Raw genomic sequence first — 27,990 nt, 5'->3', positions numbered from 1 at the left:
TTAGAAAACCAAATATTTTTAAAATTTACTTACTCTTAGCCACTCTACCATGTTTTCTTCAATTTCACTATCGGCAGAGATGTCTAATATAAGACGTCGTGTCAAATGAGCTTTATGATACCTCATAAAAACATCTTTGTTCTGTACATACTTAAGTACCAAGAGCTGTATGAAAAACAAAGTTACTTTCAGTTCTTATATACTCTTAGTCATCTCTCGAATTTAGACCTTCCTATATCCACCAATTGTCACAAGTCAGAAATTTTTATAAGCATATAGAGGCCTACTAAATTATCCATCTCTGAGAAACACCCAGTCTTGATATACTACTTTAAAAGTTAGCAAAATTAAGACTATAACCAAATAAAATTGTAGTTGCTCTAAATATCAGTTTTTTAGATTTTATAGAAAATGCAACGATATACTTTACATGAAAAAAATCAATGTTTTTTTCTCCCCCCGCAAGTGTCTCTTCTACTTATCTTTTCCACATTTTTTTCTGACACTAATTATCTCTCTGGGCCTTTCTGTCTACACTTGCCCAATATCTTATTTTTTTTTCTTGTTTGTATTCCTGGGCTTATATCATTACACTAACAACTGGGTGACAAAGATGAAAGCAGCTACTTAATCTCCTCTCGCTCATCCCTTGCTATCTATCTTGGACTCTCACCAAAAGGAAGGAGTGAAAAATTCCCAATCTCTCAACTATCATTCCAAATTTGTTGGAAAGATATGTCTTGTATTAGTAGCCAGAACTTAATTTCTAAAAATAATCAAGAAAGGAGAGGAATTAAATGGTATTCCCTTCAAGAAGCTGTAGAATAAACATTTTCGGAAAGAAAAATAACCCCCCTTAGAGGTCTTCCACTGTAAAACTTCATAACACTAGTTCTTTACACATAATACATTTTTAAATTGATACTATCACAGGAAGTCCTGTAAGCAAAACACAAATTCAAAGTAAGGTAGTTTTAAAAGTTGAAATACAAAACATTATGTACCACTTCTTTAAGCTTTGCTTCAATCTCTTCGGAGGTTAGTTTTTTGCTTAATGGTGTTTTTCTTAGCAACATGTCACAGTAATTGGCAAGCAGCTCAGGGCATTTTGATTCAGGCTGAGTTTTTAATCCCACCCTAAAAAACAAATTAAAAGCAGTTGATGGAAAAATGATTGATGTTTGCAATTATTTTTTTCTAAAGCCAATTATTCACATGCGAATTTCTTATGTTAAATAATCTAGTGACCAGGTTTGGAACTAGGATGAGCAAGCATCCTAGGGTGCCTAATTTAGGGAGGCACTCACTGTTAGGTACCCCTAAGTGCTGATGCTGCACTTGCAGAACCCTGAGAGTAAGAATCTCCTTCAATTTTGCACACTAGGTGCCTTCTTGCCTCACCCTAGTGCTGACCTTGGCAATGATAATTAAAATATTTTGTTCAGAAATCTGTTAAAATACTTTTGAAAAACTGTTAAGTTCTTGGAAACTTATGTTAACATTTAAAACTTTTATGATTAATATATTAAAACGGTTATTTCACTCTTTAAAATGTATCCAATATAACCTACATTCCATAATGATGATATATATACCATCATGCATTTAAAAAAAACTATACATGAATTCTTCCTAAGCAGTAAAGAATTTGTATCTCGATTTCATTTTCCTGATACAAATTTTTCTTTAGTTTGAGATGGAGTTTTGGTCTTGTCCCCCAGGCTGGAGTGTAATGGTGCCATCCTGGCTCACTGCAAACTCCGCCTCTCGGGTTCAAGCCATTCTCCTGCCTCAGCCTCCTGAGCAGCCAGGATTACAGGTGCCCACCACCATGCCCGGCTAATTTTTGCATTTTTAGCAGAGATGGGGTTTCGCCATGTTGGCCAGGCTGGTCTCAAACTTCTGACCTCAGGTGATCCACGTGCCTCGGCCTCCCAAAAAAGTGCTAGGATTATATGCATAAGCCACCGCACCTAGCTCCTGATAACAATGTAAACACAGCATACTGTTGTTTTTTAAAAAATAACTGAGACAGAAACACACACAAATTAAAAAATTTTAAAAATTGAGACAAGGTCTCACCATCTATATTGTCCAGGCTGGACTCCTCCTGAGTAGCTGGGACTATAGGTGCATGCCAGTGCACCCAGCAGTACATTGTATTTTTATGCTTGAAAGTCTTACATTTATTTTTTATCCTACTTCTCTAAAAATATACGTAAATAAATTTAAATTCGGGATTTTGAAATTTCTTGTGCTTATAAAATGCAAGTATTGTTTTCCAAGGATTGAGCTATCCAAATGTTAAGTATACAAATAATCCAAACAATTATATTGTGCATACACATACATAAAATATATGTATGTGTAGAATTTTACTGAATGTATCAACTCGTAGTGGAGTGGATGAAACTTTTTTCCTCCCAATTATAAATCCAGGAATCAGCATAGATTAATTTCTTTTATTTGTATAAATTTATGTCTTTGCCCTGAGAAATCTTATTCACATAAGTAGACGAGACTAGAATAAGTTTGTCTTCTTATATCAATTATTTGAGCACCTCCTGAGCCATATGCAAAACAAAAAATATCCATACTGATCTAATATTAAAAATTATTTTTAATGATGCATATTTAAAGAACGGCTAACATCTATCAGTGAGGTGACAAATGAAGAAAATACAATCCATCCATCTCTCCTTGCAATGCCTGGCTCAGGTGTAAACTACTGTAACAATCGAAGTGATCTACCTCCCTCCTTCATTCAACCTATTGAGAGGTCAGCTATCAGTTTTTATTTTTGTTTTGACATGGACATCTAGATACGTTGCTCAGGCTGGTCTTGAACTCCTGGGCTCGAGCAATCTTCACTCCTCAGCCTCCCAACTAGCTGGGATTACAAGCTAGCTATTAGTTTTATATTGTTTCTTTGAAGACAGGGTGTTATTTTTCCCCCTGTGACTGTTTTAAAAGTTTTATTATTGTTTTCAGTTTTAAGCTGTTTTACTATGATGTACCTAGGAATGGTTTAATTTGTATTTATCCCACTTGGGATTCAGAGACACCCTTAAATCTTTAATCAATTTTGGAAAATTTTAGTCAATACCATTTCAAATATTGGTTAATATCCTCTTTTCTATGATCTATGACTCCAATTATATATGGTTTTAGACACTTTCTTTCCTCAGATAACAATTTCCATCTAATTGTCCATTAATACGTATTATTTCTTCATTGCTATTATCTAAGCTTTTTTTTTTTTTTTTTTTTTTTTTTTTTTTTTTTTTTTTTTTTGAGATGGAGTCTCGCTCTGTAGCCCGGGCTGGAGTGCAGTGGCCGGATCTCAGCTCACTGCAAGCTCCGCCTCCCAGGTTTACGCCATTCTCCTGCCTCAGCCTCCCGAGTAGCTGGGACTACAGGCGCCCGCCACCTCGCCCGGCTAGTTTTTTTGTATTTTTTAGTAGAGACGGGGTTTCACGGTGTTCGCCAGGATGGTCTCGATCTCCTGACCTCGTGATCCACCCATCTCGGCCTCCCAAAGTGCTGGGATTACAGGCTTGAGCCACCGCGCCCGGCTATTATCTAAGCTTATTAATAATTACTGATACATAATTTGCAAATCATACAAATCACTCACTTAAAATGTACAATTCAGTGCTTTTAAAGTATATTCAGAAGGTTGTGTAATTATCACAATAATATTTTAGAACATTTTCATTACCCCAAAAAGAAACCCCATACCTGCTAGCAGTCAAATCCCATTCTCTAGCTATCCTACTCTTGCCTCCCAGGCCTGGGCAACAACTAGTCTACTCTATGGATGTGCTGATTCTGGATATCTCAGATAAATGTTTTCATACAATAAGTGGTATTTTGTGACCCGCTTCTTTTACTTAGCATCAAGTTTTCAAGATTCATCCATGTGTCACAGCATGTACCAGTAGTTCATCCCCTTTTTTTTTTTAACATGTATCTTTTATTGAGAGTAAAAAAGATTTATTATTTTCAAGTGTAAAATTCAGTGGCATTAAGTACATTTCACAATGCTGTACAAACATCACTGATATCTATTTTCAGAGCTTCTTCATTATCCCAAACAGAAGTCTTGTATACATGGAACAGTAACTTCCCATCCCCTGGTAACTTTTATTCTACTTTTTGTCTCAATGGATCTGTCTGTTCTTGATACCTCATACAACTGTATTTGTGCAAAATTTGTCCTTATGTGTCTGGCTTATTTGAATCACCATAATGTTTTCAAGGTTCATCTACCTTGTGGCATATAGCAGAATAATAATTCATTTCTTATGACTGAATAATATTCCACTGTATGGATATAGCACATTTTGCTTATCTATGCAACTAATGGACATTTGGGTTGTTTACACTTTTTGGCTATTAAGAGTAATACCACTCTACTATGAACATGTATGAGCATGTTTCTGAATGAAAGTATGTTTTCATTTCTCTTTGGTATACACCTCAGAGTAGAACAGTTGGGCCATACAGCAACTGTGTTGAACTTCTTTTCTTTGTTTTCAAAGACTAGTCAAGTGAAGCAGTGGGAGTGGAGAAGGAACAACTAAATCTGTAACTGGTTGTGATCAATTAGTTGTAAACACCACTGCACTTGGACCAGCCTATGTTGAACTTCTTGAGGAACTACCAAACTCTTTTCACAGCAGCTGTGCCACCAACAGTATGATTCCAATTTTTCCATATCCTAACAACACTTGTTATATCTGTCTTTTTTATTTTAGTCATCCTACTGGGTATGAAGTGGTAGCTCATTGTAGTTAAGCTATTAATCTTTTTTAAAATTTATTATTTTTTATTACACTTTAAGTTCTAGGGTACATGTGCACAACGTGCAGGTTTGTTACATATGTATACATGTGCCATGTTGGTGTGCTGCACCCATTAACTCGTCATTTACATTAAGTATATCTCCTAATGCTATCCCTCCCCCTCCCCCCTCCCCACAACACGCCCCGGTGTGTGATGTTTCCCTTCCTGTGTCCAAGTATTCTCATTGTTCAATTCCCTAATTAAAGTCCTTATGTGCTAACTCCAACATCAGGATCACCTGAGAATCTGCTTCTAAAATGATTATTTTAGTTAAGTCATTAATTTCTCTGTCTTCACAGGACTAGTAATGCTGTATCGAATACTGAACACTGCATATAAAAGAATCACACAGGCACAAAATGATGTTATCTTGCATTAAGAATGGGTTCACCCTTTGTTCTGCTATGAAGGGGAATCAGTCCCTCTCCAGGGTTAGCCACTGAATCGAAGATATGTCCCTCCTGGACTTTCAGTTCAGTGTCCAATGGGTTTTGTTACTCCAGTCCTGTGTGACCCCCAAAACATCTACTGCCCCCCAGCTGTATTGCTTAGCCTAGGCCAAAACTGCATTCTCAGCTGCAGCTTCTCCTTAGGGAAACACAGTTACAAATCCTCAAGTAACCTCTGAAAGGTTTATCTGGCATTTCTGTACATTTCAATCCTTTGCCATAGCTGTTTCTATAGCTCTTAAATAACATAAAATTACTATTTTCTATATTTACCCGATTTTCTAGCTGTTCTCAACAGCAGCATTGGTCTACCACAAATTACTACACTCCTCCTCAGAAGCAAGTCTTCCAAATAACTTGGATGCTACCACCAGTTTATTCTTCTAAAACGGGTGTCCAATCTTTTGGCCTCCCTGGGCCACACTGGAAGAAGGACTGTCTTGGGTCATACGTAAAATACACTAACACTAATGACAGATGATGAGCTAAAGAAAAAAAAAATTGCCAAAAAATCTCATAATGTTTCATGGAAGTTTACGAATGTGTGTGTTGGGCCACATTCAAAGCCGTCCTGGGGAGCATAAGACCCGCGGGGTTGGACAAACTTGTTCTAGAACATCACCTCCTCCACACCTCCAACAGCCACAACACCAATAGGTGCTGCCTGGATCAGCTAATGATACTTATTCTACTCCACAGAAATTTTCTACTTTGAGACAGGGTATCACTCTGTTGCCCAGACTGGAGTGCAGTGGTGCCATCATAGCTCACTGCAGCCTTGACCTCCTGGGTTCAAACGATCCTCCTGAATAGCCAGGACTACAAGTGTGCGCCATCATGCTCATCTAATTTTTTAAACATTTTGTAGAGATGGGTCTCACTATGTTGCCCTGATTGGTCTTAAACTCCTGGCCTCAAACAATCCTCCCACCTTGGCTCACCAAAGTGCTGAGATTACAAGCATGAGCCATGGCACCCAGCCTAGAAATGTTCTACTTTAATGTGGAGCTAAAAGTAGGACACAGTCACCTTAGAATCAGAAAACTAATAGAAACCCAGCAATCCTCACTTCTGGAAATCTATCCTGTAGATAAAGATTCACAAATATTAAATGTACAATATTATCCTCTGTAGCCCTAACAGTAATAGCAACACATCAGAAACTACTTAATGCAGCAGTAAAGGACCAGTTAAATAAGCTATAGTACATCTACCAGACAGAGTGCCATGCTGCTATTCAGCATAGGAGGTTATGAAAAACCAACATAAAACAATAGAATGGCAAAAGACTGAGAGCAAGCACCCTAAATCAGAAATAAGACAAGGATGCCTGAATTCACCCCTGCCATTTGTTACTATAATAGATGTTCCAGTCAGAGCAATTAGGCAGAGCAAAGAAAATAGAACCAAACTGGAAAGGAAGAAGTAAAAGTATATATTTGCAGACGTCATGACCTTATATACAGAAAAGATGAAAGAATCCATAAAAAAGCTATCTGAGCTAATAAATAAATTGAGGAAAGCTGCAAAGTACAAAATCAACACATAAAAATCGTTTGTGGTTGGGCACGGTAGCTCATGCCTGTAATTCTGCCACTTTGAGAGGCAGAAGCAGGAGGCTCACTTGAACCCAGGAGTTCAAGACCAGACTGGGCAACACAGCAAGATGCTGTCTCAAAAAAAAAATTAGCGGGCATGGTGGTATGGCCCTTAGTCCCAGGTACTCAGAAGGTGGAGGCTTGACCCCAGGAGGCGAAGGCTGCAGTGAGCTGTGATCATGCCATTGCACTCCAGCCTAGGTGACAGAGCGAAACCCTGCCTGAAAAAAAAGAAACAGGAAAAAAAAATCATTTTTTTTTTATACACCAGCAATGAACAATCCAGAAGGAAATTAAGAAAACAATTCCAGGTTCGGCACGGTGGCTCCTGTCCATAATCCTAGCACTTTGAGGGGCTGAGGTGGGAGAACCACTTGAGCCCAGGAGTTCAAGACCAGCCTGGGCAACACAGTGAGAGACTATCTCTACCAAAAATAATTAGCCAGGTGTGGTGGCCTGAACCTGTGGTCCTAGCTACTCAGAAGGCTGAGGTGGGAGGATCACTTGAGCCCAGGAGAGCAATACTGCAGTGAGCCATGACTGCGCCACTGCACTCCAGCCTTGGTGACACAATGGATCTTGCCTTAAAAAAAAAAAAAAAAAAGAAGATGGATGGGAAAGGGAAGAGGGAAGGGGAAGGGAAGGGAAGGGAAGGGAAGGAAAGGAAGGAGGGAGGAAGGAAGAGCAATTCAATTTACAACGGCATCCAAAGAAAATATCAAGGAATAAATTTAACCAAGAATGTGGAAGACTTGTACACTGAAAGCTATAAAACATTGCTGAAAGAAATATAAAAAACAAACAAAAAGAAATTCCATTTTCATAATTGGGAGACATAACATTAATACAATTCAATGCATTTCCTATCAAAATTCCAAAAGTCTTTTTCACAGAAACGGAAAAGCTGATTCTCAAATTCATACAGAATTAGAAGGGAACCCAAATAGCCAAAATGATCTTGAAAAAGAACAAAGTTGAAACATGCACACGTGTTGCTTTCAAAGCTTATTGCAAGGCTACAGTAAATCACAACAATGTGGCACCAGCATAAGGACAAATATATAGACCAATGGAACTGAACTAAGCATCCAAAAATTATCACATACATCCATGGCCAACTGATTTTTTTTTTTTTTTTTTTGAGACAGAGTCTCGCACTCTCGCCCAGGCTGGAGTGCAGTGGCGCCATCTCAGCTCACTGCAAGCTCTGCCTCCCAGGTTCACGCCATTTTCCTGCCTCAGACTCCCGAGTAGCTGGGACTACAGGCACCCGCCACCAAGCCCGGCTAATTCTTTGTATACTACATACGCCTGCCACCATGCCCGGATAATTTTTGGTATTTTAGAGATGGGGTTTCCCTGTATTAGCCAGGATGGTCTTGATCTCCTGACCTGTGATCTGCCCACCTTGGCCTCCCAAAGTGCTGGGATTACAGGTGTGAGCCACTGAGCCCAGCTGTCAACTGATTTTTGATAATGGAGCAAAGACTGTTCAATGAGTGCTGGAACAACTGGATATCCACATGCAAAAATATGAAGTTGGATCTATATCTCACAACATATACAAAAACTAACTCAAAATGGATCAATGACTGAAATATAAAAGCCAAAACTATAAAACCCTTTTTTGTTGTTGTTGAGATGAAGTCTCATTCTGTCACCCAGGGTGGAGTGTAATGGCATGATCTCAGCTCACTGCAAACTCTGCCTCCCAGAGTCCGACGATTCTCCTGTCTCAGCCTCCCAAGTAGCTGGGATTACAGGCATGAGCTACCACACCTGGCTAATTTTTTGTATTTTTAGTAGAGACAGGGTTTCACCATCTTGGCCAGGCTGGTCTTGAATTCCTGACCTCAAGTGATCCACCTGCTTTGGCCTCCCAAAGTTCTGGGATTACAGGTGTGAGCCACTGTGCCCGGCCCTACAAAGCTCTTTTTTTTTTTTTTTTGAGACAGAGTCTCGCTCTGCCGCCCAGGCTGGAGTGCAGTGGCGCAATCTCGGCTCACTGCAAGCTCCGCCTCCTGGGTTCACGCCATTCTCCTGCCTCAGCCTCCTGAGTAGCTGGGACTACAGGCGCCCGCCACCGCGCCCGGCTAATTTTTTGTATTTTTAGTAGAAACGGGGTTTCACCGTGGTCTCGATCTCCTGACCTTGTGATCCGCCCGCCTCGGCCTCCCAAAGTGCTGGGATTACAGGCGTGAGCCACCGCGCCCGGCATCAAAAAAAAAAAAAAAAAGTAACAACAAATCTTCATGATCTAAATATGAAACCAAAAGCAAAAATAACAAAAGAAAAAACATAGGTAAACTGAACTTAATCAAAATTAAAAGCTTTTGTGCATCAAAGGACAGTATCAAGAAAATGAAAAGACAACTTACAGAATGGGAGAAAATATTAGCAAATCATATATCTGATACAGATCTAGTACCAGAATATATAAAGAACTCTTACAACTCAGCAACAAAGACAAAGAATCCAATTAAAAATGGGCAAAAGGGCCAGGCACAGTGGCTCATGCCTGTAATCCCAGCACTTTGGGATGCCGAGGTGGGCAAATCACAAGGTCAAGAAATCGAGAGCATCCTGGCCAACATGGTGAAATTCCATCTCTACTAAAAATACAAAAATTAGCTGGGCATGGTGGCACACGCCTGTAGTCCCAGCTACTCGGGAGGCTGAGGCAAGAGAATCACTTGAACCCAGGAGGCGGAGGTTGCAGTGAGACAAGATCACACCACTGCACTCCAGTCTGGCGACAGAACAAGCATCCATCTCAAACAACCAAAAAAAAAAGGGCAAAAGGCCTGGGCATGGTAGCTCATGCCTGTAAGCTCAACACTTTGGGAGGCTGAGGCAGGAGGATCTCTTGAGGCCAGGAGTTCGAGACCAGCCTGAGCAACATAGCAAGACCTCATCTCTGAAAGAAATTAGTCAAGTATGGTGGTGTGTGCCTGTAGTCCCAGCTACTCAGGAGGCTGAACCAGGAGGACTGCTTAGGCCCAGGAGGTGGAGGCTGCAGTGAGCTATGATGACCCTTCATAAGGGAAAATATAGGAATGCCTCCTACCAAAAAAAAGATGAAAAATTGCTGAACATCAAGTCATGAGGGAGATGGGAATTAAAACATTAAGAATACTACTACATACATCCCAGATGACTAAAGTTAAAAGAACATGAAACATTGGTGAGAATGAGGATCAGCTGGTACTCTCATACTCTATTGGTGGAAGAATAAAACAGAATAACCACTTCGGAAAGCAAACTACTGTTACATGCCAAAACATAAAAGAATTTCAAAAACACAATGCTGAATGAAAGAAGCTTTACACAAAAAATACACAGTGTATGACCCCATTTATACAAAGTCCTAGATTAGGCAAAACTAATCTATATTGAGGGAATTAATCAGGACAGCAGATGCCTCTGGAAGGAGGTAGGGTGGGACTGACTGGGGATAGACATGAGGTAATTTTGTATGATGATAAAGACATCATACACATTAATAGGGGTATAGGCATTTGTCAAATCTGACTCAAATGTACACTTTAGATTTATGCATGGGACTGTATGTAAATTTTACCTAAAAACATAAACATCAAATTCAATAAATGACTGCATGCTGAAGTATTTAGGGACTAAAGGTTACTGATGCTTGCAACCTCTTTAGAAACACACTTAAGTTGACTGATGGTTGTATACAGGGAGATACATACTTGATAAAGCAACTACAGTAACTCTATTGTAAGTCTGAACATTTTCATTAAAAAAAGTGCTTGGGACTTGGTGCGGTGGCTCATGCCTGTAATCCCAGCACTTTGGGAGGCTGAGGTGGGAGGATCACTTGAGGTCAGGAGTTTGAGACCAGCCTGGCCAATATGGCGAAACCCTGTCTCCACTAAAAATAACAAAAAAATCAGCCGGACATGGTGGTGTGTGCCTATAATCCCAGCTACTCGGGAGTCGGAGGCAGAAGAATTGCTTGAATCCAGGAGGTAAAGGTTGCAGTGAGCTGAGGTTGCACCACTGCACTCCAGCCTGGGTGACAGAGTGAGACCCTGCCTCAAATAAATAAATAAAATAAATAAATAAATAAATAATACAAAAAATGGGTGAAAGAGAATGAAGAAGATCTATCTACTCATGTGAAGAGATGGTCAAGACGCAGTGCTATGTTTCACATATTTCACAGTTTATAAAAGAGAACATAATATATGCCCTTTTAAAATATGTCAGTATTATAATATGGTATGACTCAGATGTCTTTCACTGTAATATTACTCAAGCAACATACACTGCTCAAAAAAGACAAAATGAAAACACTAAATGAAAAATATCTGATTACTTTTCCTTCTTAAGAAACGCTATTTTTCAGTATTTTTCAAATATTTTAGCATTATATGTAAAATTTCTTTAAATTGGTAATTCTCAGAGGTACATCAAAAGATTTTTTTCGATTAACCTTTATTGCTATTTAGTACTACTCTGAAAGTGCTATAACTAGCTCAGATTTCAGTTGTCAGATTTTCTATAAGCTAGCTTAGCACAGGCATATTCATCTTACCAATTACAGAACAATTTTTTTAAATGGTAATAGGAAAATTTACATTAAAACTGAGTTCTTTTTATATCATTATGGTAAATTGAGTCATTTTCTATGCTTCCATGGGTAACAGAATACTTTTAGTGACTAATGAGGGAAAAACAAATAGATATCCTAAAAGATTAGGAATATTTTTTTTCTACTTGAAAAAATAGTCAATTTTTGTATTGTAAAATAATTTAATAAAAAATTATAAATGAACTTTAACAGCCAAAAGCAGCAAAAGTTATAAAACTAACAATAACAAAAACAAACCTAACAAGGTACTTTGCATACCTAGTTAATCCCTCTTACACTAAAGAAAATTTAAGTATTTTTAAAGTATGATTTTAAAAAACTTACCCCTTCTGCTTCAAAGGTAATTCAAGCTTAAATATGGTAGCATCATTAACAACTGCTTTATATGCCTGCAAAAAATAATTTGGAATAAAATATTTTTAATATTTAAAATATACAGATAAATTTTTATACATCCCAAAACACATAAAAATATGTTAGTTTTTATTTCTAATGGTATATCTGACCAAATAATTTGCCTAGTCAAAGACTTTAGCAAGTTCTCTGTCGTATCATAATTATCAATATTCTCAAGTGAGGCTTTTTTTTTTTTTTTTTCTGAGATGAAGTCTCACCCTGTCGACCAGGCTGGAGTACAGTGGCTGGAGTGCAGTGGCACGATCTCCACTCACTGCAACCTCCGCCTCCTGGATTCAAGCGATTCTCCTGCCTCAGCCTCCCGAGTAGCTGGGATTACAGGTGCCCACCACTACGCCTGGCTAACTTGTATTTTTAGTAGAGATGGAGTTTCACCATGTTGGCCAGGCTGGTCTCAAACTCCTGACCTCAGGTGATCTGCCTGCCTTGGCCTCCCAAAGTGCTGGGATTACAGGGGTGAGCCACCATGCCTAGCCTCAAGTGAGATCTTCTTCTCCTTTTTTTTTTTTTGGAGACAGAGTTTCACTCCTGTTGCCCAGGGTGGAGTGCAGTGGCACTGATCTCAGCTCACTGCAACCACCGCCTCCCGGGTTCAAGTGATTCTCCTGTCTCAGCCTCCTGAGTAGCTGGAATTACAGGTGCGCACCACTGTGCCCGGCTAATTTTTGTATTTTTAGTACAGACAGGGTTTCACCATGTTGGCTAGGCTGGTCTTGAACTCCTGACCTAAAGTGATTCACCCGTCTCAGCCTCTCAAAGTGCTGGATTACAGGCGTGAGCCACCACACCCAGCCTACACACAAGGTTCTTGTTAAAGTCACTTGCAATTCCATGTTGATGAAGACAACGGTTAATCTCCATCTTATTTGATTTATTACCAGCATTTTAACACAGCGGATCACACCCTCCCCCTGAAAGTACTTTTTTTCACTTGCCTTCTAGCACATAACATTCTCCTGGTCATTCCTCCCTTCTCATGAAAGATGACTCCTCATTTTTCTAACAATGAAATATCAGAATGCCCTAGGCCAATCCTTGGACCTGTCCTCTTTTCTATCTCCACTCATTATTTTGGTGATTACAGCCTGTGTCAGTGCTTTAAAAGCCATTTATATGCTGAAGCTGCCAAACATATTTTTCCAGCTCCATTCTCTCTCTTAAGCTCCAGACTCAACATTACCACATGGATGTTTAACAGATATTTCAAAGTTAACTTATTCAAAACTGAGTTTCTGATCTCTCTGCAACAATCTCTCCAAAACCTATTTCTCTTAGTCTTATTGCAGTGAACATATCCTTCTAATTGATCAGAACATGAATCTGAGTGTCATCCCTGACTAGTCTCTATCACATTCTACATCTGATTTAATAGCAAATCCTGAATAGTCTATCTTCATAACGTAATCATAATCCCAGCAATTCCTCTTCTAGGCATATACCCAAAGGAAATGAAATCACCACTTCACAAAGATAACTGCACTCCCACATTCACTGCATTATTCACAATAGCCAAAATATGGACACAACCTTAGTGTCCATCAGTGGATAAAGAAACTGGTACATATATACTACGGAAGACTGGAAGACCTTATGCTAAGTGAAATAAGCCAGACACAGGAAGAAAAATACTGCATGATCTCACTTATATGTAGAACCTAAAAAAAATTCAAATACACAGTGAGAGGAACAAAAGAGTAGTACCAGAGGTAAAATGGGTGGGAAAGAAACAAGGAAATGTAGGTCAAATGATACAAAGTAGCAGATACACAGGATGAAAAAAGTCTAGAGAGCTGATGTACAGCATGAGAACTATAGGTAGTAAAATTATACTGGGCTGGGCATGGTGGCTCATGCTTGTAATCCTAGCACTTTAGGAGGCTGTGGTGGATGGATCACTTGAGCCCAGGAGTTCAAGACCAGCCTGGACAACATAATGAGAACTCATCTCCACAAAAAAAATTACAAATTAGCCAAACATAGTGGTGCATGCCTGTAGTCCCAGCTACCCGGGAGGCTGAGGTGGGAAGATCACCTGATCCCAGAGGGGTCGAAGCTCAGTGAGCCATGTGATGCCACTGCACTCTCTCCAGCCTGGGTGACAGAGCAAGACTGTCTCAAAATAAATAAATAAAACAAAACAAATTAAAATTATATTGTATACTGGATTCATGCTAAGTAGACTTTGGGTGCTCTTGCCACAAAAACAAAACAAAACAAAACAAGAAAATGGGTAACTATGTGAGATGATGGATATGTTTATTTCCTTCACCAGTGAGATGACAGGACTGAGACAGCATCAGTGTGGGTGAAGAGTTCTCAAAGAACATGATTTAAAGGGAAAGCGGGCCAGGGTGATGGCTCACGTCTATAATCCCAGAACTCTGGAAGGCCAATGCAGGAGTTCAAGACCAGCCCGAACAACATAGCTAGATGTTGTCTCTACAGAAAAACTCTAAACACCTAGCCAGGTGTGGTTGTGTGTGCTCACAGTCCCAGAAACTCAGATGGCTAAGGCGGGAGGATTGTTTGAGCCCAGGAGCTCAAGGCTGCGGTCAGCTATGATTGCACCACTGCACTCCAGCCTGGGCGACAGAGCGAACCTCCCTGACAAGTCAATTCTAAAGCCTGCTGTCATTTTTATTTTCCAATTCCAAGCCACATACCTGGTGTAGCAGATGCTGTCAAACCTCCCCACATCCCTTAGACTTTTCCCACTATTAGTATCTGCACATGCACCCAAAGGTGTTTTTTGTAAAAGTGCAGAAATATGTGTTGCCTATGCAAATGACAGGCAGGAAATTTCAAGAACTCAACACTTGATAGGTGAGGTAATTTTGAGCAGTGTTTTTAGTAAGTTTCCTTGCAGAATTAAGTTCAAGTAGCTCACTGTACAACTGACTTAATAGTATGCCACACTATCATCCCTGCATTTCCCAAATAAGCTACTTGCATTTAAAAAAAAAAAAAAAGAGAGAATTATCAAACTACTTTTGACCACCTCTACCATCACTCTGGGACAAGCCTCCATCATCATTTAATTGAATTATTTAAATAAGTTCTTAACTGGTGTTCTTCCTTCTTTCTTCCCTTCAGTCTATTTTTTGCAACAGTCAGAGCGATCCTGTTAATACATAAATCACATCCTACCATTCTGTTTAAAATTTTTAAATGACTTCCCATCCTACTCACAGTAAAAACTAACTCCTTACCATGGCTCAGAGTCTTATATGATCTGGCTTCCCATGAAGCCTTTGCAGGCTACTCAATTTAAGACTTCACACCACCCCACCATTTCTATACTCCCTTAACTCCTTTCCTACTTTATCTACTTATATATTTGTTTTATTTTATTTATTTTTTGAGATGGAGTTTTGCTCTTGTTGCCCAGGCTGGAGTGCAATGGCACAATCTCAGCTCACCACAACTTCCACCTCCAGGGTTCAAGCAATTCTCCTGCCTCAGCCTCCTGAGTAGCTGGAATTACAGGCATGTGCCACCATGCCCAGCTAATTTTTCTTTCTTTTTTTTTTTTTTTTGAGACGGAGTCTCGCTCTGTCGCCCAGGCTGGAGTGCAGTGGCCGGATCTCAGCTCACTGCAAGCTCCGCCTCCCGGGTTTACGCCATTCTCCTGCCTCAGCCTCCCGAGTAGCTGGGACTACAGGCGCCCGCCACCTCGCCCGGCTAAGTTTTTGTATTTTTTAGTAGAGACGGGGTTTCACCGTGTCAGCCAGGATGGTCTCGATCTCCTGACCTCGTGATCCGCCCGTCTCGGCCTCCCAAAGTGCTGGGATTACAGGCTTGAGCCACCGCGCCCGGCCTTAATTTTTCATATTTTTAGTAGAGATGGGGTTTCTCCATGTTGTTCAGGCTGATCTCGAACTCCTCACCTCTGGTGATCTGCCCACCTTGGCCTCCCAAAGTGCTGGGATTACAGGCGTGAGCCACTGCGCCCAGCCTATTTGTTTGTTTTAAAATAGACAAAAAGAGGCTGGGCACGGTGGCTCAGGCCTGTAATCCCAGCACTTTGGGATGCCGAGGTGGGCCGATACCTGAGGTCAGGAGTTCGAGACCAGCCTGGCCAACATGGTGAAACCCCGCCTCTAGTAAATATACAAAAATTAGCCTGGCATGGTGGTGGGTGCCTGTAATCCCAGCTACACAAGAGGCTGAGGCAGGAGAATCGCTTGAACCCAGGAGGTGGAAGTTGCAGTGAACCAAGATTACGCCATTGCACTCAAGCCTGGGCAACAAGAGTGAAACTCAATCTCAAAAAAAAATAAAATAAAAATAGACAAAAAGAGTGAGAAAAAAATCCTACTGGAGAAAGTTGTCTTTTTAGAATCATTCAGACTTGGGAAGTAATGAAAGGTAGTCAAAGAAGAGAAAAAACTAGCTGCAATTTCTTGTTATAGGTTTATTACACTGAGAAAGATAAAATGCTAAGGACAGTATGGTGTTTCATTATCATTATCCTATACTAGTGAGGATGGAAAAAGATGGTATGCAATACAAATGCTTCCCTGGGAAACAAGGATAAGTATAACATAACTCTCGAAGGAGCCCCATGAAAGGATGGAGGATAGAGGAATCAGCTCTGCTTGTGATGAGCTGTGGAGTGAGGCAGGCTATCAAGGAAGCTCCAGGGGAAGTATTCTTTGAGCTGGGTCTTAATGGAAGGATGAATAGGAATTCAATAGATCAGTAATATTCAAAAACAGAAAAACATTATTGGAAAAATGAGAAAAAAGCAACTTTCTAATAAATTCTAATTCACAAGGCTATCAAATGCTTAACGAATGCTTACAAACAAAACAAATACAGTTGTTCTCCACTGATGAAAAATAACAGTTGCTAGATTTTTAAGTTTATAATAGCAAAATAATACAAATTGATTATTAGAAGTAAATTATGAGGGTAAAACTTTTAAAACAGTATTTTATATATATATAGGAATATATACCTTATCTCTTGCAGTAAGAAATCGTGGATCATCTTGAAAAGCTTCTTTGACGAGTTTACTAAATCTATTAAATAGTGTAAGTAACTGCTCAACATATTTCTCAGAGTCCTAGAAACAAAAGGTTTTATATTAAGTTTTTAAAAGAAAAAGAACACACAAAAAAATGAGAAAATATAAACATAATTTTTAATAAAACTCATTTAAAACTGGGGATATTTTTTCTTAAAAATAAAACTAAAAGGTGGTCCAATATTACTGTTTTGCCACTTCTTTTTTTTTCTTTCTTCCTTTGTGTTTTTTTTGAGACACAGTCTGCTCTGTCGCCCAGGCTGGAGTGCAGTGGTGCCATCTGGGCTCACTGCAAGCTCTGCCTCCAGGGTTCACGCCATTATCCTACCTCAGCCTCCCGAGTAGCTAGGGCTACAGGCACCCAGCCACCACGCCTGGCTATTTTTTTGTATTTTTAGTAGAGACGGGGTTTCACCATGTTAGCCAGGATGGTCTTGATCTCCTGACCTTGTGATCTGCCTGCCTCGGCCTCCCAAAGTGCTGGGATTACAGGCGTGAGCCACCGCGCCCGGCCCCCGGTTTTACTGAGAAAATAGTATCACTTTTCAATTCTGCATTTTTAAAAAGTTAATGTTCTTATTTGTAATCAACACATAACTGTACATATGAGGTACAATGTTATATTTCAATGCATGTATACACAGTATAATGATCAAATTGGGGTAACTACTATATCCATCATTTCAAACATTTATAATTTCTTTGTGGTAACAACATAAAAATCTCTTCTAACTTTCTTGAAATATACACTACATTCTTACTTGCTACAGCTGCCCTGCTGGGTCACAGAACACCAAAACTTATTCTTCCTATTGAACTATAACTTTATACCCCACTAACCAACCTCTTCTGGTCCCCCAACCCCCAGCCTCTGGTAACCACTCACTATTCAATCCTGCATTTAAAAAATAGCCTTGACATATCTCTATCATTGCCATTAAAAATAAACTTACAGTAGTAATAGTTTCAGCAGCTGCTACCATATCTGCCAGGCCAGCACTAATGATATGTTCCTCCAAGTCTTTCAACATTGGCTCTATACCATTAGGAACTTTGTCCATCAATGAAAACATTAAATGTAACTCTGGAAGGACAGAACACATTCATGTAATCATTTCATTTACTAGAATAAGAATTTAGAGAAACATTAGTTAAAAGTTTGTAATGTTAATAGTATTCTGTGGATACAATGTAATTAGGAGTAGTTTTTTTTTGTTGTTGCTGTTTTTCTGTTTTTGAGACAGGGTCCCACTCTGTCACCCAAGCTGGGTACAGTGGCTTGATCATGGCTCACTGCGGCCTTGACCTCTTGGGCACAAGCAATCCTCCCACCTCAGCCTCCTGAGTACCTGGGACCACTGGCTAATGTTTTTTGTAATTTTGTAGAGACAGCATCTGCCAATGTTGTCCAAGCTGGTCTCAAACTTCGGGGCTCACACAATCCTCTCGCCTTGGTCTCTCAAAGTGCTGGGATCATAGGTGTGAGCCAGTGCACTCGGTCTAAAAATTATGTTTAAAAAAAATCAAATTAAAAGTGATCAGGCTGGGTGTGGTGGTTCACACTTTTAATTCCAGCACTTTGGGAAGCCAAGGTGGGAAGATCATTTGAGCCCAGGAGTTAAAAAGACCAGCCAGGGCAACATGGCAAAACCCATCGCTACACACACACACACACACACACACACACACACACACACACACACAAAACAAACAAACAAACAAACAAATATTAGCTGGGTGTGGTGGTGCATGTCTTTGATCCCAGATACTTGGGAGGCTGAAGTGTGAGGACTGCCTGAGCCCAGGAGGCTGTGGCTGCAGTGAGCCATGATTGCACCATTGCACTCAGACTGGGTGACAGGGCAAGATAGTCTCAAAAAATAAAAATAAAAAAAGTGATCAAATACTGCAAAACCCAACTCCTTTCTTTAAAAGCTCAGTCATTTAGCCAGACGCAGGGGACATCAGCCTGGGCAACATGGTGAGGCTCTGACTCTACAAAAAACACAAAAATTAGCCAGGCATGGTGGTACACGGCTGTAGTCCCAGTTACTCAGGAGGCTGGAAGGTGGGAGGATCACTTGAGTCCAGGAGGTCAAGGCTATAGCGAGTTGTGATTGTGCCACAGCATTCCAGCTTGGGCAACATGGTGAGACCCAGTCTCAAAAGAAAAGGTGAGTCGGCCGGGCACGGTGGCTCAAGCCTGTAATCCCAGCACTTTGGGAGGCCGAGACGGGCGGATCACGAGGTCAGGAGATCGAGACCATCCTGGCTAACACGGTGAAACTCCGTCTCTACTAAAAAATACAAAAAACTAGCCAGGCGAGGTGGCGGGCGTCTGTAGTCCCAGCTACTTCAGAGGCTGAGGCAGGAGAATGGCGTGAACCCGGGAGGCGGAGCTTGCAGTGGGCTGAGATCCGGCCACTGCACTCCAGCCTGGGCAACAGAGCGAGACTCCGTCTCCAAAAAAAAAAAAAAAAAAAGGTGAGTCATTCGATTTTCAATGCAAAGGAATATTTATTTACACACAAGATTAGTATATTTCATAAGGTAGATGTAATATTAAATATACAGCCACATCATCAAAAGGTAAAAAATAACATGAGTAATAATTATGAAAGCAACTGTATTAGAGATTAGAATATAAAACTGTATCCATAAAGAATTTTTCAATTTACAAAGCACTTTTTCATGTTATGCCATTTTATTGACCTTCACAAAAACCCTAACTCACAGTACTGATTACCACTAAAAAAAACCTTTCAAAAAAAGTGCAACATAGATCAGACATAACTCTAACTAGACTGGCACAAAGAATACAAGTATTTTGTTTATGCCAATAAAGCAGCTTGCTTTTTACTACTGAATTACTCCTAAAAAGTGTATGAACTTAAGTGAATTGAAATACGCACTTTAAATGTAACTAGAGATTAAATAGGAGGACCTTGCAGTTAAATACAACAAAATCTGGAAACTTAGCAGAAGTTATTTTAAAAACAAAAGTAAAAAAACGTTAAAAGCAGTTTTACTGGGGTTGTAGGTATATGTGCAATTTTTGTTTTTTTTAGTTTGTTATATACTTGCTACCTCTCAAAACACATCTTTTTAAGAAAACATTGAAGCAATAAAAAAATCCTTTAGAAATCGTAAAAGTATTTTTGGGGATAGAGATGAAGACTATTAACATGGAGTGTTTTATTACTTTCTAAAAAGATTCATCACAAGGTTCCACACAAAAGTCAAATACCTGGTTCTAATCTATAACATATGTTTCCAGTTTAAATTGGCCTTTAAAAGCAGTGTCTTGTTTTTCAGAAAAAAGTAGAAATTCACCATACACATACACAGATGTCGATAGCTAAGAGGGAAAATGTTTAAAATTTAAGTTTATATACTCTTTAGCAGTTGCCTCTGTGTTAAATATTTTATCTATTTCCTTAAGTATAGTTCACTCTAACAGTTCCACATATACCTATGTGGAAAAGAATTATCTAAGAGCAACTTACTAAGTGATTTGTTTCAAAGATACCCTCTTAGAAGATTATGATAACTTTATGTGATGTTTTACCTACTTTCAGTTTCATTTCTCTTGATCATGCCTTGGCACTCAGCTAAGATAGTCTCTTTAAATGATGTCACCAGGGCATTTACACAGCATTCCATGAGCTGAAATACATCAAAAATTAGTCAAGGCTACTATATGGGCTGTATAGCACAAATCTATTCCAACTCACAAAATAAAACAATATTGTCCAATAGAAAAAAATAATTATACTGAAAGTAGATTTCACTTACCTTTACTATAGGATTATTGAAGATGGATATGCTACACTAGTTTACCAAAGTATATTTTCCCCTAAAGAAAAAAACTACAGAACTAGACTCTCTTTAGACATTTTAACAAAAGTCCTCAAGGAGAGGAGAGAAAAATATACAAAATAAAAATATACAAAACCAAACTTTGATTAACTCTTCCTGTCTGGAGAGAACTTGTTTTAGAATTAGGTTATAAAATTCTAGAAGTGTGAATACATTCATTCAACAAACCATTATTGGATGCCTACTACATGCAGGCACCAAAGAAGTATTTAGGAGACAAGAATAAGATACAATTCCTGCTCTCGAAGAGATCACTGTCTAACTGAGAGTGAGGAGGGCAGTAAACCTACACTGCTAACTAAGTATAACTCAGTTAAGTGGCATCACACATATACACAAACACACATAAAATAAAAACAAACTTAGAAACTACTTTTTTCTAGGGTAGTTAAAACGGCCTCATCCACAAGTTGATATCTAAAATGGGATCCTGTAAAGTAAGTACAAGCCCTAAAATGGGTTACATATTCTAGGAATACCAGGAAGCTTAAAATAGTAGAGAAGAGATAGACAGTGGAAGAGAAGGCTAGAAAGATAGGCTGTAACCAGATTATGAATGAAAACCTATGATTTGGGGTTTTATTTTATAGGTAGGGAAGGAAGAACAAAGGAAGGTTTTTTTGTTTAAGAGAAAGGATGTTGCTCTGTTGCCCAAGCTGGAGTACAGTGGCATTACTACATAGCTACTATCATACCTCACTACAGCCTTGAACTCCTGGGCTCAAGTGATCCTCCTACCTCAGCCTCTCAAGTAGCTAGGACTACCGGGATATACTATCATGTCTGGTTAACTTTTTAAACTTTTTTGTAGAGATGATGTATTGCTATGTTCCCCAAGCTGGTCACAAACTCCTGTTCTCAAATGATCCCCCTGTCAGCCTCCCAAAGTGTGGGATTACAGGTGTGAACCATCAGGCCTGGCCCCAAGGAAGTTTTAAACAGAGGATAAACACAATGAGATTCTCGTCTCCTCAAGTCATTATTAAAGATCAGTGTAATGGTAGCAAAAGGCAGGTGGTAAGGAGTGGGTGGTTGGGATATGGTAACGAGCCTGCTGAACTATTTCAGGTAAGACAGCCAGGGTCTAGTGCTCTAGGAGGCCATCAGGAAAATCTAAATGAGGCAGAAGAAATCATGTTCATCCCTGCTCCCTCATGTCATGTAATTATTTACTTCTCTTTTGGGGATGAGATGAAATTAATAGGTTGTGAGGACTAAAGCTAAGTACAATAAGGCTGCTATATCTCTTCTGAAAAACAGAGATCATCTATCTGTAAATTACGGGAGGGAATTATGTGTCCCTTAAAAATTTTTTATTAAAAATTCCTTTGGAATTGACACAATGTTGATAGCTACTGAAGTTGAATTTAGGTAATGGGGATTCATTATACTGTTCTTCCTACATTGTAAAAATGCTTAAAATTTTCCAAATACAGAATTTTCTGTGGTCCCTGCGAGTTGGGGGGCTAAGGAGGGAGGATCACTTAAGCCTGGGAGGTCAAGGCTGCAGTGAGCCTTGATCGTGTCACTGCAGTGTAGTCTGGGCGACAGAGCAAGACTGTCACAAAAAATAATAATAATAAAATAAAATAAAATAAAAAAGGTTTTTTTCAGGCTCCTCTACAAGAATGATGCTGATGACTTTTAAATGCACATATCCATGTATATTTCTGTACGAAGAAAGTAACACACATGGTTGGGAGTGGTGGCTCTCGGCCTATAATCCCAGCACTTTGGGAGGCCAAGCCGGGCAGATCACCTGAGGTCAGGAGTTCAAGACCAGCCTGACCAATATGGAGAAACCCCATCTCTACTAAAAATTAGCCAGGCATGGTGGGCGCCTGTAATCCCAGCTACTCAGGAGGCTGAGGCAGGAGAACTGCTTGAACCTGGGAGGTGGAGATTGCAGTGAGCTGAGATCGTGCCACTGCACTCCAGCCTGGGCAACAAGAGCGAAACTCCGTCTCAAAAAAAAAAAAAAAAAAAGAATACACATATAAAGTGGTAAAGAAACTCTTGCCTTGCAAGGTGGAAATCTCTGCCCCAACTGCTGAGTATCATATTCTATAACATCGCTGGAATAGGCCCAACTAAACACTTCCACCTTCAGCAGTGAAACCAGATTGAGCACAGGTAAATCTAACTATATAACTAACAGAGAACAAAGACAAAGTGGAATCTTAGTAAACTCTAAGCTCTGCGTTTTCTATTTCATTGAAAACTTTCACTTGAACATTACTCTGTTCAGCGGTAGTTGAAATTTTGCAGATTCTAAAAATCCCCAGTGTGTTTCAGACTATATGTTGTGAAATCAGTTTTAATGACTGTGACCAGGTTTTTCTTTTTTAAAAAAGTACACAGGATAGAACAAAAAATATCAGTGTATCACACATTGTAACAATGAATATTATTTCATAAGACTTTTGTTTCAGATATGTACAAATAAACAGTATATTCTAAGCCACAATATAAAATGTATTTCTTATTGTGAGTTACAACTAGGATTAAAAGGAGAAGCTAAATTGACAACATAATTAAACTGAGAAAAATTTGGTAAATGCTTAAATGAAAGGGATTAGGGAAATCAAAGGTTGTTGAATCCGTTTCTAGCTTGAGAGGTTAAACAAATTATTATAACAGGTATCTTTTAATGAGCACTTACTTTATACCAGGCATTATGCTAAATGCTTTACATATAGATCTTATTTAACCCACACGGCAACCTCATGAGGCAGATACTTACTTTATGAGGACATAGAGTAGCTACATAACTTGCAAAGGTTGCACAGTTGGCTCATAAGGTCTTGAGTTATAATTTAAGGCCAGGTATGTATCTCCCTAGCCTCCAACTTTTCTTACTACAGAAGTAGAGCATGTACATACTTAGTAATGGCCACATGCTCAGAACTGAGTTATGTGTTTTAAGGAATAGAGAAGTATAAAACATGGTTCATGCCCTCTATGATCTTACAATCCAGTTGGAAACCCATAAACTATATACCTAAAAACGTGTGTGTAGTTCATATGTACAGACGTGTATGAAAAGAAAATCAACTTCACTAATAAGCAAATAACTGGAAAACGCATCATTACTATACTATAAACTTAAGGACAAAGACTGTGCTCTGTCCACAGTTATACAGACTGTGCTGTGTCCTGGCATACAGCTGGTACTTGATAAAAAATACAAGGCAGTCTGTAATTTGCTACTAAACCTAGTGGTAGAAACAATAGTTACTGTGGGAATTCAAATAGGAAGAAACTGATGAAGGCTAGATGATCTGAGCTACTTTATTACAATTTTATTACAAGATGAGTTAAAAGAATCCTTATAAGATTTTGAGTAGGCAGAAGAAAACACTGCTAAAATGAATTCAAGAAAAAAAAGTAACAGAATGAGTTATATGAGTAAGAAAATATTTCTTACTGGAGTAGAGTGACTCTTGCTGAACCATATTAAGTTAGAAAAATAGGTTAGGGTCAAATTATGAAGGGTCTTAAAACTCAGGGGTATGAAATAATGATACTCTGGGTTTTTTTTTGTTTTGTTTTTGAGAAGGAGTCTCACTCTGCCACCCAGGCTGGAGTGCAGTGGCATGATCTTGGTTCATTGCAAGCTCCGTCTCCCAGGTTCACGCCACTCTTCCATCTCAGCCTCCGGAGAAGCTGAGACAACAGGTGCCTGTCACCACACCCGGTTAAATCTCTTTTTGTATTTTTAATAGAGACGGGGTTTCATCGTGTTAGCCAGGATAGTCTCGATCTCCTGACCTTGTCATCAGCCTGCCTCAGCCTCCCAAAGTGCTGGGATTACAGGAGTGAGCCACCATGCCCGACCAGTACTCCAGTTTTTGAATAGAAAAGTAAAACAATGAAAGTGATATTTACAAAAGATTATCCTGAATTCACAAAAGAATAAATACAAATGGTCAGTAATAAGAATAAATATGGGCAACATAGTGAGACCCTGTTTCTAAAAAAAAAATAGTAAAACATAGAGGAGTGGAGCAAGATGGCCAAATAGAAGCCTCCACCGATCATTCCTCTTGCAGGAACACCAAATTTAACAACTATCTACACACACAAAAACACCTTCATAAGAACCAAAAATCAGGTGAGCACTCACAGCACGTGGTTTTAACTTCATACCACTGAAAGAGGCACTGAAGAGGGTAGGAAAGATAGTCTTGAATCGCCAATGCTACTCCTCCCTCATCCCCCAGCAGCATCCGTATGGCAGCGAGAATCTGTGTGCTTGGGAGAGGGAGAGAGCAGTGACTGTGAGATACTGCATTGAACTCACTGCCACCCTTTCACAGCAGAAAGCAAAAGCAGGCTGAACTCAACTGACACATGCCCATGGAGGGAGCATTTAGACCAGCCCTAGACAGAGGGGAATCGCCCATTCCAGCGGTGAGGACTTGAGTTCTAGCAAGCCTCACAGTGTAGGCTAAAGGGCTCTGGGGCTCCAAATAAACTTGAAAGGCAGTCTAGGCCACAAGGACTGTACCTTCTAGGCAAACCCTAGGGCTGAGATGGGCTCAGATGCAAACAACTTACTGAGACACCAGCCAGCACAGCTAAGGGAGTGCTTGTACCACCCCTCCCCCAACCCCAGGCAGCACAGCTCGCAACTTCAAAAGAGACCCCTTCCTTCTGCTTGAGGAGAGGAGAGGGAAGAGTAAAGAGAATTTTGTCTTACATCTTGGATACCAGCTCAGCCATAGTAGGATAGGGTACTGGTCAGAATCATTCCAGGTCCTAGCTCCCAGACAACATTTCTAGACACACCCTGGGACAGAAGGGGGAACCTGCTGGCTTGAAGGGGACAATCTAATCCTGGTAGGATCTATCACCACTGACTAAGGAGCCCTTGGGACCTAAATAACCAGCAGCAACAACCAGGTAGTATGCCATGGGCCTTGGGTGAACCTCTGAGACATGCTGGCTTCAGGTGAGACCTAGCACATTCCCAGTTGTGATGGCTATGGTGACACACTCCTTTTGCTTGAGAAAAGCAGAGGGAAAAATAAAGGGGACTTTGTCTTGCATCTTAGGTAACAGCTCAGCCACAGGAGTGTAGAGCACCAGGTGGGCTCTCGGGCTTCCTGATTCCAGGTCTTGGCTCTTGGATGGCATTTCTGGACCTGCCCTGGACCAGGGAGGAGCCACTGCCCTGAAGGGTTAGTCCCAGGCCAGGCAGCATCTATCACAAGCTGACTGAAGAGCAGTACTAACAGCAAAGTTGACAGCTATAAGCACTTACATCAAAAAAGGAGAAAAACTTTAGGTCAACAATCTAATGATTAATCTTAAAGAACTAAAACAGTAAGAGGAAACCAAACCCAAAAGTAGTAGGAGAAATAATGAAGACCAGACAATAAATAAATGAAATTAAAATAAAGAATATAAAAGATCAACAAAACAAAAAGTTGGTTTCTTGAAAAGATAAACAAAAATCAACAAATCTTTAGCCAGACTCACTAAGAAAGAGAGAAGATCCAAATAAATAAAATCAGAGATGAAAAAGGAGACATTACAACTGATACTACAGAAATTCAAGGGATCACTAGTGTCTACTATGAGGAACGGTATGACAATAAATTGGAAGATGTAGAAGAAATGAGTGAATTCCTAGACATACCCAACCTACCAAGACTGAACCATGAAGAAATCCAAAACTTGAATAGATCAATAATAATGAGATAGAAGCCATAATAAAATTTCTCCCAACAAAAAAAAGCCTGGCACTTGATGGCCTCACTGCTGAATCCTACCAAATATTTAAAGTAGAACTAATATCAATTCTACTCAAACTGTTCTGAAAATAGAGGGAATACTTCCAAACTCATTCTATGAGGCCAGTATTGCCCTGATACCAAAAGCAGACAAAGACACATTTTAAAAAGAAAACTACAGGCCAATATCACTGATGAATATTGATGCAAAAATCCTCAACAAAATACTAGCAAACCAAATTTTTGTTTTTGTTTTTGTTTTGAGACAGACTATCACTCTGTTGCCCAGGCTAGAGTGCAGTGGCATTATCTTGGCTCACTGCAAGCTCCACCTCCCAAGTTCAAGTGACTCTCCTGCCTTAGCCTCCGAGTGGCTGGGATTACAGGCACCTGACACCTTGCCTGCTAATTTTTGTATTTTTTTAGTAGAGATGGGGTTTCACCATGTTGGCCAGGCTGGTCTCGAACTTCTGACCTCAAGTGATCCACCTTCCTTGGCCTCCCAGTGTGCTGGGATTACAGGCATGAGCCACTGAGCCCAGCCTAGCGAACCAAATTTAGTAACACATTAAAAAAATCATTCATCATGACCAAGTGGGATTTATCCCTGGATGCAAGGATGATTCAACATACACAAATTGATCAATGTGATACATCATATCAACAGAATGGCAGACAAAAACCATATGTTCATTTCAATTGATGCTGAAAAAGCATCTGATAAAATTCAACATTCCTGCATGATACAAACCCTCAAAACACTGGGTATAGAATGAACATACCTCAGCATAATAAAAGCCACATATGAGAGACCCATAGGTAGTATCATACTGAATGGAGAAAAACTAAAAACCTTTCCTCTAAGATCTGAAACATGACAAGGATGCCCACTATCACCAATTTTATTCAAAATAATACTGGAAGTTGTAGCTAGAGGAATCAGACAAGAGAAAGAAAGAGCATCCAAACTGGAAAGGAAGATGTCAAACTACCCTTGTTTGCAGATGATATAACCTACGATGAGATCTCATCTCATCCCAGTTAAAGTAGCTTTTTTTTTTTTTTTTTTTTTTTTTTTTTGTGAGACGGAGTCTCGCTGTGTCTCCCAGGCTGGAGTGCAGTGGCGTGATCTCGGCTCACTGCAAGCTCCGCCTCCCGGGTTCACGCCATTCTCCCGCCTCAGCCTCCCAAGTAGCTGAGACTACAGGCGCCCGCCACCACGCCCGGCTAGTTTTTTTGTATTTTTAGTAGAGACGGGGTTTCACCATGTTAGCCAGGATAGTCTCGATCTCCTGACCTCATGATCCACCTGCCTCGGCCTCCCAAAGTGCTGGGATTACAGGCTTGAGCCACCGCGCCCGGCCTAAAGTAGCTTTTATCTATAACATAGGCAATAACAAATATTGGTGAGGAT

General features: G+C 39.8%; 1 protein-coding gene across 1 annotated transcript in view; it reads right to left on the bottom strand.

Annotated features, from left to right (window-relative positions):
• The window catches only part of CUL5 (cullin 5), a 106,549-nt gene that overhangs the window by 17,369 nt on the left and 61,190 nt on the right, over positions 1–27,990 (bottom strand). Inside the window, 6 exon segments of the mRNA XM_005579530.5 lie at positions 34–165; positions 1,005–1,137; positions 11,838–11,902; positions 16,891–16,998; positions 17,913–18,043; positions 20,532–20,625. Of these exon segments, the coding sequence (XP_005579587.1) occupies positions 34–165; positions 1,005–1,137; positions 11,838–11,902; positions 16,891–16,998; positions 17,913–18,043; positions 20,532–20,625 (663 nt within the window).

Source organism: Macaca fascicularis, chromosome 14 (assembly GCF_037993035.2).
Source record: "Macaca fascicularis isolate 582-1 chromosome 14, T2T-MFA8v1.1".
Classification (NCBI taxonomy): Eukaryota; Metazoa; Chordata; class Mammalia; order Primates; family Cercopithecidae; genus Macaca; species Macaca fascicularis.
This window is presented reverse-complemented; position numbering and strand designations above follow the sequence as displayed.